This window comes from Dipodomys spectabilis, unplaced genomic scaffold (genome assembly GCF_019054845.1).
Source record: "Dipodomys spectabilis isolate Male_0828 unplaced genomic scaffold, ASM1905484v1 ptg000079l, whole genome shotgun sequence".
Taxonomy (NCBI): Eukaryota; Metazoa; Chordata; class Mammalia; order Rodentia; family Heteromyidae; genus Dipodomys; species Dipodomys spectabilis.
In genome coordinates this window covers 496,683-510,081 of record NW_024870756.1, presented here as the reverse complement: position 1 = coordinate 510,081, position 13,399 = coordinate 496,683, and the positions used below count along the sequence as shown (strand labels likewise).

The 13,399-nt window shown below is 40.1% G+C and overlaps 2 protein-coding genes across 3 annotated transcripts in view; one reads left to right on the top strand and one right to left on the bottom strand.

Moving 5' to 3' along the window:
- The window catches only part of Aplf (aprataxin and PNKP like factor), a 52,413-nt gene extending 43,286 nt beyond the window's left edge, over nt 1-9,127 (bottom strand). Inside the window, exons 1-2 of the mRNA XM_042683120.1 lie at nt 8,849-9,127; nt 1,597-1,668 (exon numbers count right to left, since the gene is read on the bottom strand). Coding sequence (XP_042539054.1) covers nt 1,597-1,668; nt 8,849-8,944 — 168 coding nt within the window. The 5' untranslated portion in view covers nt 8,945-9,127. The remainder of the gene's footprint in view (nt 1-1,596; nt 1,669-8,848) is intronic.
- Nucleotides 9,128-9,328: 201 nt separating this feature from the next.
- On the top strand, nt 9,329-13,184 carry Fbxo48 (F-box protein 48). 2 transcript variants are annotated; one of them, XM_042683089.1, is made up of 4 exons: nt 9,329-9,399; nt 11,920-12,007; nt 12,331-12,581; nt 13,016-13,184. In XM_042683089.1, exons 2-4 carry the CDS (start codon nt 11,956-11,958, stop codon nt 13,175-13,177), a joined length of 465 nt encoding a protein of 154 aa, XP_042539023.1. In that variant the 5' UTR covers nt 9,329-9,399; nt 11,920-11,955; the 3' UTR covers nt 13,178-13,184. The 2 variants fall into 2 exon arrangements, with proteins under 2 accessions (XP_042539023.1, XP_042539024.1); XM_042683090.1 differs by lacking the exon at nt 9,329-9,399 and adding an exon at nt 10,649-11,010.
- Nucleotides 13,185-13,399: the final 215 nt, after the last annotated feature.

Here is a 13,399-nt window from a genome sequence, read left to right as displayed (position 1 = left end):
TTTTAAGTAATTTTAATTTTAGATAATTTTCAAATTTAGGAACAATTCAATCAATATAGGAAGATAAAAATAATTATCTATGTTCCAAGAAAGCATTAATGCCAGGCACCAGTGGCTCATGCCTGTAATCCTGGCTACTCAGGAGGCTGAGATCTGAGGATCGCAGTTCAAAGCCAGCCCCAGCAGAAAAGTCCTTGAGACTCTTATCTCCAATAAACCACTAGAAAACCAGAAGTGGCGCTGTGGCTCAAGCAGTAGAGCGCTCACCTTGAGCTGAAGAGCACAGGGTCAGCACCCAAGCCCAGAGTTCAAGCCCCACAACCGACAAAAAAAATAAAATAAAAATAAATAAAAGCATTAATAATGATACAAGATGAAATTGTACAGAAAGATTAAAATAAAAATTATTTTAGAGCCAGACACCAGTGGCTCACACCTGTAATCCTAGCTACTCAGGAGTCTGAGATCTGAGGATCGGGGTTCAAAGCCAGCCTGGGCAGGAAAGTCCGTGAGACTCTTATCTCCAATTAACCACCAGCAAACCAGAAGTAGTGCTGTGGCTCAATTGTAGAGTGCTTGCCTTGAGCTGAAGAGTATAGGGTCAGCGCCCAGGCCCAGAGTTCAAGCCCCACAACCAACTTAAAAAAAAAGAAGAAGAAGAAGAAGAAAAGAAAGAAGAAAGAAATATTTGAAATGGTATAAATTAATGAATTTAATTCCATGACAGTAATTTTGCTACCACACTATCTAGTGCACAATCAACTAACCCTCATGCATATACTTCATTCTCTTACACAGTAGATTCTACAGATGGCAAGAAATAACCATATAGGATTTTTCCAGAAGGTGGCTGTCCTTGCAAATGATGTTATTCAAGGAATCAAAACTCTAGCCTAAACAGAAACTTCCAAATTATAATCACTTTAAAACCTTGAAATTGGTACATTTAATCACTCTTAATAAATATGAGTCAAACCCTCAACCTCCATTTGAGCACAGCTATGCTGAATGCTTTAAGATCATGAAGAATTTATGGTCAGGTATGCCCATACCCATGGCTGGGTCGTGCACTATCTTTTTATGTTTCATTCACTCTGCTTTACTAATAAACGTTCTTGGCCTTTAAAATAAATAAATAAATAAATAAAACCTTGAAGTTGAACAAGTTCTAAACTTTAGAAATCTTCAGCTCTACACAAAGAGTTACAGAATTTGTTAAAATATACCTCTAAAACAAAACCAACTTCAGTCACTACCCTCCTCCTTCCCCTGCAAAAGTCAACCATTACATAGTTATAAGCTTTCTTGCAGAATCTTATTTGGAATATCCAGTTATGAGTAAAACTATAATGCATAGATGAACTTGCAGTCATATTTCATTAAAATTCTAACTACATAAATGTAGCTTTATCCAGTGAGAAATATATATAATTTAATACTGTAGATCTACTTCCCAAGAATCTTCTAGCCAAGGGAAGGATATATTCTGATATGAATTCCCTATTTCTAGAACCTTAGAAGACAGGGACCTTGAGTCAGACACTAGAAGGATAAGAGATTTAAAAAGTTAAAATCTATCATAACTAGCAGGCTTACCGGTTTGATTCGAAGCTGACCACCCACCACCTCAAGAATGGCATGTCTTCTAGACACCTTCTTGTCTGTTATCTACAATGGGAAAACAAAAATACAGTCACCTCCTAAACAAACAAGCCTGAACAGTAGGCACACAATTCCCTTGGCATGTTCCTGAAGTCAGTAGGCTAGATATGAAGTATGTCACCCATTCAACAACTATGTAAGTTTTGTTGAGGGTGGTGGCAAAGGAAATGGGGAAGATGAATTGAAAGAGGAAGGACAGGTAAATCCAGACACTGTCTTCAATATACATATGTAAAAACCGAACTATGTAAGTTGAGGGTATGGATGTAATTGGGAAAGATGAGGGAGAACTATGCATTATACTTATAATCTGACAAGCTGAAACTTTGCATAACTATTTAAATTTTTAAGTAATTTTTTTGAAAACCATGTATCAATGGCAGTTCTCATTTAACAGATGAAACAACTCATTCCAAAGTCATAGATGAATAAATGGCAGAGGCAAAACAAGCATGGGCCTAACATCCCAAACCTGTCTAACACCTCTATTCATGAAAAACATTTTGTGGGATTCCTAGCAATAAACCTTATGAGAACAGGTGCATATATAATACATTGTTATAATAGCAAAGGCATTTTAAAGAAGCAGTCTGAAAAAATGTAAGGGTTATGACTGTAAATCCAAGGTCTGGCAGGTTTTGATAAGGCAAATTTGCATTTAATCTCTGAGACCATCTCAGTAGTTTTGAAAACAAGAAAACAAAAGGAATAAGAGTAAATAACAAACACTTAAAATGTAAAAGAGATTAGGATCTTTTTTTTGGGGGGGGGGGTCCGGTTGTGGGGCCTGAACTCTGGGCCTGGGCGCTGTCCCTCAGCTCTTCAGCTCAAGGCTAGCACTCGACCACTTAAGCCACAGCACCACTTCTGGCTTTTTTTTTTTTCTGCTTATGTGGTGCTGAGGAATCGAACCCAGGGCCTCAACCATGCAAGGCAAATGCTCTACCACTGAGCCACCTTGCCAGCCCAGGATCTATTTTTAAATTCCATTTGTTTCCTGTTTTGGGTCAACAATGGTCAACTTATCCTCACAATGATTCCTGCATACCCAAGTTTGAAAATTATATTCATTTTAAATGGTAAAAATGATCATCTTCTCATTTCACTGTAAAGACAATAAATTACCTCTTTTATCTGTGGCTGATACATAAGGAAAGCATTTTAAGTTCTGATTCAATTAACACCACACTTTTCTGACTCATGTCTTAGTTATCTTACTACCTAGCACTTAAAACCTGGCATTATCCACAGAAGGGCCAAATGTATGTAAAAGCACAACACTGATGCATTTGTACAACTAAATCCATTAATTCTACAAAAAATTGCAAAAATAGAAAGTCCCAGAAGTCAGCATTCTTTTTTTTTTTTGTATCAGGGAGCAGTTCCACACAGAAAGTTTAGAAACACTAAGCATCCCAGAAGAGTGAGTGCCACAGAAATGGTCCCCAAAACCAAGGCTCATTTTATAAATATTTACTACCAAAATAAGTTCAAGATAGCCTATTGTTAGGTTTGGTGGCACCTTTAGAGAAACAAATGTAAACTAATAATCTAACTTTAAAAAAGAAGACAGAAGGGCTGGGAAGGTGGCTCAGTGGTAGAGTGCTTGCCTTGCATGCCTGAGGCCCTGGGTTCAATTCCTCAGCACCACATAAGCAGGAAAAAAAAGCCGGAAGTGGTGCTGTGGCTCAAGTGGTAGAGTGCTAGCCTTGAGCTGAAAAGCTGAGGGACAGCGCAGGCCCAGAGTTCAGGCCCCACAACCGGACCCCAAAAAAAATAGTTAAAAAAAAAAAAGAAGAAGACAGAACTTTAGAGATTCCTTTAATCAAAGCAGTTACCAATAACTCATTTCTTCATTGCATAGAACTTTCACTTTAACATTGAGGTTTAACATAATGAAGCCATAGCTGTTATTCATATTTTACATATTTAGACATTGGAAGCCCAGATAATTTTAATATGGGTGGGTACCACTCCTTGTAGACTGAGCTCCAAATCTCCATGAGCAATAAACAAATGAAAACAATAACCTGTGTGTGAAATGCATTACATCTACATAAAATCATTTCCAAGAAATTACAGGAAGTGAGTATCATTCTGTACCTCATGGTAAAAGAAGTTACTATTTCTAATTTGGGGGTCTCAAATTTCATTGTTCCTTCAGTAACAAGTGAATTTCCTAACCAAAAGAGTAATACAGTGCCAAAGATTTTTTTTTTAATCACAGCATATGATTCCTATACGAACTCACTTTAGACTTCTTTCCTTTACAACAATAAAACAACACTGTTGCAAAAGCAATAATGGCCTTTTCTATTTCAGTCTTTCTATTTCTATTTCAATTTTTGAAGTAGGTTTCACAAACACTAAGAAGAAAAAGGTATTTTAAAATAATGTGAAAGCATAACGTGACCTCTAGTGGATATATCATTCCATTACAGTATCATTTCATGACAAACCAGGCACTGCTAGAGACTAACAAAAAGGTCATTTTTCTGAGCATGGTGATATAAAACTATAACCGCAGCATTTGAAAGGCAAAGACAGGAAGAAAAAAAACTAGTTTGAGGACAGCCTAGGCTACCCAGTGAAATTTTGTCTGAAAAATAAACAAATAAAAATAGTCTGATCATACCACACATATCCTCCAAAAAAGTCAAATTAATAAACAAACAGGGAAAATAAAATTACCCATATCCCACACCTAAAGCACAACTAAGAGACTGATGAATATCTTCATTTACATGTAAGAAGGAAAGAGAAACATCAAATCCAGCAGATCAAGCTCCTTATCCTATGCTCAAGCAGAAGTCAGAGGGCAAAGTGAGAAAAATGGGAGTTAGGCACATCTCAAGTAGGAAATACTGAAAGCATATCTCAGATACAGTATTTTCAAACTCTAAAAGGAGAGGCTTAAAAACGTGTGATACTCAGCATAACAAGTTCAGAAAAGGTACCATGTGGAAAGGAGGAATATGTCTTGAATGGATAAGCCATGACTCATGCTTATCATCCTAACTTTAATACAGGAAGCTGAGGACTGAAAATCCCCACTTAGAGCCTGACTAGGTAGACAAATCAGAGACACTCTTATCTCCAATTAACCAGCTTAAAGCTGGCAGTAGAAGCATAGTTCAAGAGGTTGAAAAACAGTTGTAAGTGAAAAAAACTGAACAAAACCAGAAAACTCAAGTTCAAGCCCCAGTTCTAGAAAAAAAAAATACAAAAACCCAGAAACTCAAACAAAATATACAAAAAAAAAAAATTATCAGAGAAAGAAGCCCAAATTTCCAGTATATGAAGGTATTTGAGAAAATACCATATACGGGTTGAACAGTAAACAGAAGGGAAGAGATCTGGAGGCATTGTTGAGAGAGGGAGAGAGAAAGGGAGAAGAAAAGAGGAGGAGAGAGAGAGGAGGAAAGAAACAAGAGAGTACAAGAAAGAATAAGAAAGGGTGTAAGGGAAGAAGTTCATAACTCTGTCTCAACCAATGGCTGGAAGTGGTGGCATGTGCCAGTTATCCCAGCTACAGGGGAAGCACAATGGCTGGGGGCAGAGTCACATGACTCTCATCTCCAGTGATTTGTAGGAGATTTGCAGCCCATGATAGCCCAGACCCAGGCAAGACTCTGAAAGTCAAGACTATAAAAATAATCGAGGCAAAAAGGGCTAGAAGCATAGCTCAAGTGGTAGAGCACTTATGTAATAAGTGCCATAGAGGTCCTAAATTTAACCTTTAGTATTGAAAAAAAAAAAGGCGGGGGGTCATGGAAAGAAATGAGCCATCAAACTATATAAAGACATAAAGGAACCCTAAATGCATATAACTAAGTAAAAACTGAAAAAGTTCACACTATGTGATGTCAATGCGACATTTGAAAAAAGGCAGCACTACAGAAATAATTATTAGTTTAGGGAAGGATAAATAAGCAGAGGCACAGAGGAATTTTAAGGCACTGGTATTTCTCTATGTGACACAGAAATAATGGAGACATACACATTGGTCGGAATCAACTGACCACAAGGAACACTCACATAAACTGTACCTTTAGAGAACAATGTGTCCTTGAAAATCCATCAATGAAATGTGGCTGAAAGTGGAGAAGACCTTCGTGTGTGTGGGAGGGAGCACCATAAGGAAACTGTACATTCTACTCAATTTTGCCAAGCCTGAAAGTACTGAGTCTATTTGTTGATGAGTATAAAAAAGAAGAAATTCTTACAAAGGCTCAATAGGATAGTTGTCACAATGTGACTGCCTTAGAAAGTTAGTGAGCATTTACCCCAATTAGCCAATATGCTCTTTAAATAATACATTCAATTAGCCAAAAGGGCCCTTGTCTCCAAAAATTTTGCCCACTTCTCAGGAGCCCAGATTCTAGCTGCCCTAATCCTTCAGAGTCCATCACACTATCAATCTGTAATACAAAAAATAGCTGAAAATAATGAAAAAGTCAATCATGTTTATAAAACACAAGCCAAAAGGTAAATCTCTGCATGGATGAACAGGTTCTTCATTTTGTCTTGTTTTTAGCATGAGAACTGGAGCTTGAAGTCAGGGGACCTGGTACTCTCAAGTGGTTTTTTTCACTCAAGACTGGTGCTCTCAAGTGACATCCCCCTGCCCCAATTCTATAATTACCAAATTGGTTATCTTTTTTAAAGGTAAAGATGAAAGGTGGGAAAGAGAACTACTTGTCTGGTTCACCAATGTGTATATAGGGCAACACATTCGGATTTGAATGTGAACTGAAGAATTCACAGACAATTAAAAACATTAACAAGGCTTTACTGCATCCATCAAATAGAAACCATCCTTAGGAATAGGAACCTATCCTTAGAGTGAACCTATCAGCAGTATCTACTTGGAAACAAGACAGACAGAAAGAAAACTTGACTTCTGATTTGGGATCCTTTACTTTAATCGCTAACCACCACCCAGGTTAAGCTAAAGATATAAAATGGCTCATTTGAGGGGTACCTTCACATCAAGATTAGACAGGAGCCTGAAAGTCTAATGTTAAACCTTTTCTGTTTTCTACCAAGGATGTCACTCAAAACCTCTCCTCTCAGCTGGCCTTCTCTGACTGTATAAATCCTCATCCATGCCTGATGCAACCCAACAAACACTGCCAGGGTAAGCTTTGCTTTACATGAAACACTAGTGTGTCTAGAACTTACTAAGGACTCAGGTCCTGATCCAAAGGCACCAAGGGGCATTCACTGTTCTCAGGAGCAAGGACACCAATGTTTTTGTAAAGCAAAATCCTCCTTTTGTAATGTAAATAATGGAAGCCTAAATAAAGCTTCCATTTCACTTAATTTTACATCTTTGCATATTTTGATTTGATTTCCTAAAAGCAGAATGTATTTGTAAATGAAAATATTTTTAATCCTCAGTCCTTTCACCTATCATAATGGTTTTCAAAACTCTCATTACAATGAAGCCCATTAGGGGCTGGAAAGGTGGCTCAGTGGTAGAGTGCTTGCCTTGCATGCATGAGACCCTGGGTTCAATTTCTCAGCACCACATAAGCAGAAAAATCCGGAAGTGGCTCTGTGGCTCAAGTGGTAGAGTGCTAGCCTTGAGCTGAAGAGCTGAGGGACAGTGCCCAGGCCCAGAGTTCAGGCCTCATGACCCACGGGGGAAAAAAAAAAAGCCCATTAGTTTGAATAATTAAATACCAAAACAAAAAACAAAACAAAAACAGACTGGTGTTCCATCACTTGAACAACCCATCAAGTTCTGGCTTTGGGCTAGTTAACTGAAGGTAGGAGTCTTGGATTTGTCCCCAAGACAATACTCAAAGCTCAGTCTCCAAAAGAGGTAAACTGACTTTTTACAGACATATGCCTACTCAATGAAATACAGTGATTGATATTTTAATCTTAGCATTTAAAAGGAGAGTGGAAAAGTCTCAGAAAGCTCATTTAGTTGGTTTTCTTTTTTTCTTCTGTAGGGTAACAAACTAGGGACAAAGTAACAAAATATTACCTAAATATTTAACTACTCACTTGGGAGAGGGGGAGGTAGTGAGGAGGAATAAACAGCATGTAGCTTGTTTCTCAACAACCTTACTACATAAACATGTATTTTTGCACACATACACACACACACACACACACACACACACACGACCACCGCCACAAAACAAGCTTAAACAACCTCACTCCTTTTCCTGATCTCACAAAGAGCACTAAGGCTAATATCAATGGTTCCACTCTGGCGCTGCAAGTTAACCAGGATAATAATACATACTTCTTACTCCCTCATATTAACTAACACACGTTTCTCCCTTCCCAGGGAAACTTCCACAGGTTAGGATCCATACCTTGCTATGTATGGTCCTCTCTTCCAGGTATGTACCACAGTGCTAAAAGCTCCAGTTTCATGCACAAAGTGGATACAAGAAAAGTTTAATTGGGAGTGCGGGGGAGAAGGATCACAGGTGTACTTAAGAGAATTTGTGACTTGCAGACTAACTCCTAATTGGAGTTAGTTGGAAAATAAGAGTAGTGGCAATATACATTCAAGAGGTTAAGTATCACCTTTAAATAAATGGTTTGTAGTGCAATTCTCATCTGAACAATAAGGAACATTAGGGGGTTTTGAAAGGATATATATGTACATACATACATAGGTGTGCATATAGAGTTGTTTTTTATACCTAGTAACATATTTATATTTTATATGTATAGTAACATTGCCTGGAACACTATGACTACTAGGAGTTTGGTATTAAAATTATACCCCCAAAAAAGGCTATTACAATAAAAGTCCACCCAGACCTACAGAGTAGGCCAGAGTTTAGGAGAAATTAATTTGAGGACATTAACCTTAAGGTTGACAAGCCCACTCTTAAGTATTTGGGGCTTGGTAAGGAAGACACAGCATCTTTAGCCCTACAGGAGCCACTGGCCCGGGGAAACTCGTAGGCTCGTTTACAATCTGCATTGAAACTCTGGGTTCTTGGGTGTCTACAGCGCGGGCCTGGCTCGGCCCCAGCGCTCGTCGCCAGCCCCTGGCGGGACTGACCACACAGTCCGAGTCTTTGGAGGAATGTCCGCCCGGTGACCGCAGGGCACGGCGCTGTCCTCATCCTCCGCAGCGCAGACAGGCAGGGCAGGCCGGCAGCGGCCCCCGCCCCGCACTCCGGGTCCGCCGAGCCCTTCCCGCACTTACTCCCAGCAGCGGCCCGCGGCCGATCACCGTCTCCCCGGGCCCCAGGGCCACCCGGGGGCCGCCGTCCAGCGGCTGCAGCTCGAAGCCCCGGGACATGGCGGGCGAGGATTAAGCACCCAGGCGCGGAGACAGCGCCGGCAGCTGCTTCCGCCTTCCACACACCCACGCCAGGCCAGCCCCGGGCCGAGGGAGAACCTGGAAGCTGGCGCTGGCGGGAAAGCAAAGACTACGCTGGGCCCACGCAGGTTAGGGATTGCCGCCCGACACGGGCGCCGAGGACTCCCCTGTCAATCAGCACCCGAAGTCCGGCTGCGTTCCACCGCCTCCTCCCACCCGGGTCTAGAGGATGCCGGGCTTTGTAGTCCTCCTGCCGCCTTCTTTTCCTGAGCTTAAAAAAAAATGCTTTGATAAAACTACTAATCCCAGAAGGCACTGCGCGCGCCTCTTGGCCAGCAGGGTGGGGCTAGAGTGGGAGGGAGGAGGAGGACCATGGAGAGGAATTCGAGTCCCAGAGATCTTGCCTCGCCGCGGGAAGAAGCCACCGCCGCGGGGTAGGTAGGAGGGTCTTCCCTCTCGGCAGTCCTGGGCTGCCTTTCTTGTGGGTGCGGGGGGGCTCGCAGTGCCCGGCGGGAGCGCAGCCTTCTTTCCGCGGACGGGAGCCGCCTGGACAGCCACGGTGACAGCTGTCTTGTTTCCCGTCAGTGTCAGGTGTGCTTGGGACTCAGGCGGCAGAGCCCACCCTGACACACCTGGGGGCCACACCTGGTGGAGGGCCCCCCCCACACACACACCGTTCTGGCCTGGCCCAGCAGTGCCCGGCCCTCTGCCCACTCTGGTCCGCTGACACCGGAGACCAGCTCTGAGGTTAGAGAGGGCTGGCGCGGCGGGGCTGGCTTACGAGGAGTCCAACACCTAGAAAGAAAGATGTCCAGTGCGGGGTCTCTGGGTCTGTTGTTGGGTTTAGAGACCTGGCCAAGGAACCCTTCGTCGGAGGACTATCTGGGATGCCGAAGGGGACCGATGTGGCGGGCGGCGGAGGGGAGGGGGGCGGGGAGGAGGTTAAGAAGGGAGGTGAATATGATCAAAGTACGTCATCGACGTGTGTGAAAACGGCATCATGAAACCTATTAAAACTTGAATAAAGGAAAGAAAAGAACCACCTTCCTCTGCCTCCTGTGGAATCGTTTGACGGGGGAAAGTGTTTTATTCACCAGCTTCGATCCTGGGAGAAATAGCAAGGCACTAACATTCTCCCAATAAGAGATTCATTTAGATAGATAGATAGATAGAAAGATAGATAGATAGATAGAGATAGATGATGGCTTGGCTTTGATTCATTTGAATCATCGAAGGAGAGAAACTGTATGGCAGAAACTTGCTCTTGACTCATGCTCTTGTTTTTATTACTTTGCTTTCTTACTTCCCCAAACCCTCTACAGGAAGTCCTCTGTTGAACACAAACATTTTAGTTCTCACTAAACTAATTTGGATCTTAAACAACCTAATCACTGGGAGTCACCACGGTCTTGGCAGGTACAGACACATATATCTGGGCTCTTTGTAGAGGGACAAATGTTACTAGCTGTTAAATATAGATTTAATATATAAATATATTAATATGTTAATAATGAATATATAATTAATTTATATATAAATATTACTCAATATTTTATATTAATTGCACAATATATATTAATAACAAATATATAAATAAATACATATATAACATATAAATATATACTATATATTTAACACATCCTATTAGAACTCAACACCCCCCTTTATGAAAGAAAGTGTAATAAACTGATTTAAAGTAAATACAAGTTATCCTTATATGCAGAAATAGTTAAAGGTGGTTATGTACCCAACCTTGCTTTCAGAAGCTTGCCACATTCTAAGTAATTTAGTTGTATCTAAGCTTTAAATCCTTAGTTACCTTTGGAACTGAATAATATACACTGTTTATAGTTGTTACTCCTTGCTGATCTCTGTTATCAATAGTTCAGCATTAACTATATATGTAGAGTAACTTCACTAATCTTAGAACTAAGTTGAGTATTTAAGACTGTGTTTTTGATGGAAGGTTCCATCTTTCTCTTGCTCTTCTCTATTTCAGATAGATTTGTGTCACAATTGAGCACCTACAAATTAGGTGCAAGGAGGTAAACAATGTTTACATAAATAGTACATGAAGAACTTAATGGCAAGGCATTATTTCTCTCAGGCAACAAGTGTTTAGGAGTTTGATAGAACTTTTCATAAATGCTGACATAAATGTTTCAGTGAGTTCTTACAGTAGTGACTGTATCTAAGGCCAATAAATATGGTCCAAAAAGGACATCAATCTAGCTATTGCGAGGCTGAGTTTAAACTCCACTACCAAAAACAGGACTGTTGACCTTCTCCTTTAGATGATAGCATTTAATTTTATTATATTACAAGGAAAAATATTTTCATGGTATTGCATACAGTGTTTTAATGAAAAAAATGCATTTTTTCCAGAAGCATTTAAGAGAACATCTCCATTCAAGTTGCTGAACCCCTCTGTGGACACAAAGAGCTCCCAACCTGGAGCTACACTATCCAACCTGAGACCCTTGAGACCATGTGGTTAATGCATACTTAAAATGGGACTAATCTAAAATAATATGTGCTCTAAGTGTAAAACACACAGGACCTTAGAGGGGTAATATGAGGGAAAATATAAAGTGCTCATTAATTATTTGTTGTAAAATAAGTAAGCAACTCCAATGTATAAAGAATCGTTTCCCTTTTTATAGAATGTTCTCTGGTTTAAAAAAATGCTAAGACATTTAAAAGGAGGATAACTAACAGGTTGAGAGATTTCCATGTATAATTCAGATATGATGCTTCAAGTTTTATAGGTCTCTTTGTCAGTCTTCACAAGAACACACAAGAGACAGGCAGCTTTGGTCCTATTTCACAGATTAAGAGGTTGAATTAAGAAAGTTACCATTTTTAAAAATAATACCCCAAAAGTATCTGACTCAGAGAACAGTTAGAGTCTGAATTAGACTGAATGAGTCTCTATGTTTCAACTTTGCCTTTAGATTACATATGAAGACACTTTATTGAAACACCAAGTCATGAAGAAAACTTCCAAGAGGAGTAATGAGTTGAGAGTTTCTGATACCCAATTAAACTCTGTGGATTCTTTTTTTTTTTTTTTTAATTTAATTTTATTTTATTTGAGAACATACTGTACAGAGGGGTTACAATTACATGGGCAGGATAATGCATACATTTCTTACCAAGCATTGCAGCCTCCTCCTTTGTTTACCCTTCACCTTCCTTCCCAGCCTCCCCCCTCCCTCCCACCCAATCATACCCCCCCTCCCCCCCCCCCCCCCCCCCCCCCCCCCCCCCCCCCCCGACATTGTAAAGCTGGTTTTGACATGACATTTTGTACTTCTCATTGTTGCAACAGGTCCACCTGAATCCTTAAACGACTTGTTTGTCCCCGAACTCTGTGGATTCTGAGAAGGATAAAAACAAGAGTCAAATAAACTTTGATCAGCTTCCTCTAGAAGTCACTTTAAAAATTTTCAGTCAACTGGACATTCAAAGTTTGTGCAGAGCTTCTGTAACTTGCAGGGAATGGAATGATACAATACAAAGTAGTGATTCTATATGGAAGCCTCACTGCTTGTCTTTAAGGACTGTGTGTCAGCGAGAAATAGATGATGATCTACAAAGTGGTTACTCCTGGAGGGTAAGTTTCACCTTGGCAGTCTACCATGTTTCTGACAGTGTTTTGGTATTGGGTTTGAAACAACACCAACTTCTGCTTGGAAAAGTTAGAATTTCATATGCAGAACATCACAGAATGTGTTGACCACATTAAGGAATGACTTAAAATTGAGTTACTGTTTTTTTTATCCTGCTAAACACAGCTTCCACACTATTTCCCATCAATCGTATGACATTTTTTTAAGCCAGAAGGAAAGGCTACTTCTTCTCACTCAACCTAATCCAAAGTCTTCAGTCTACACACACACACACACACACACACCACAAGTTTACAGTTTACTAACATATGTGTATAGTATTGTAAGTACTTAATTATTTTCTCAGCCTGTGAGCTGGCTGCTCTTCATTGAACAAACTTACCAACGAACTACCTTGATCATGGTTTACCCCTTTTAGGTAACACTGCTGAGAAATTACCAGAAGAGTAAAGTGAAACATGAATGGCTAAGTGGCAGATACAGCAACATATCCTCTTCCTTTAGTCTACCAGAGACAATCATGTACCCAATGGATGCAGACACATGGGGGGAAATTCTAGAAGCAGAGCTGGAAAGATAAGTGAAAATATCACACATAGTCTAAAACTAAAATGACTCATAAGCTGCAAAAGATGGTCTTTATTTGTTCATATTTTTCTCCAATTTAAATTTTTTAAACATTTAAAAGAGAACAAAGAAAACACCATTATAAAAGGAAAGATTTATTTCTATTTTGCACTTCAGTAAAAAAATTCTAGTTTTACTGTACTGAGAAATCATGAAATGTTTATCTTAGAAACAA

Bases quoted from the DNA above. Each gene is read 5' to 3' on its own strand.
- Fbxo48 (XM_042683089.1), top strand. From the start codon at position 11,956: ATGAAGAAAACTTCCAAGAGGAGTAATGAGTTGAGAGTTTCTGATACC. The intron at 12,008-12,330 runs TAAACTCTGTGG...CTTGTTTGTCCC, and splicing joins GAGAGTTTCTGATACCCAAT to CGAACTCTGTGGATTCTGAG. The intron at 12,582-13,015 runs GTAAGTTTCACC...TACCCCTTTTAG, and splicing joins AAAGTGGTTACTCCTGGAGG to GTAACACTGCTGAGAAATTA.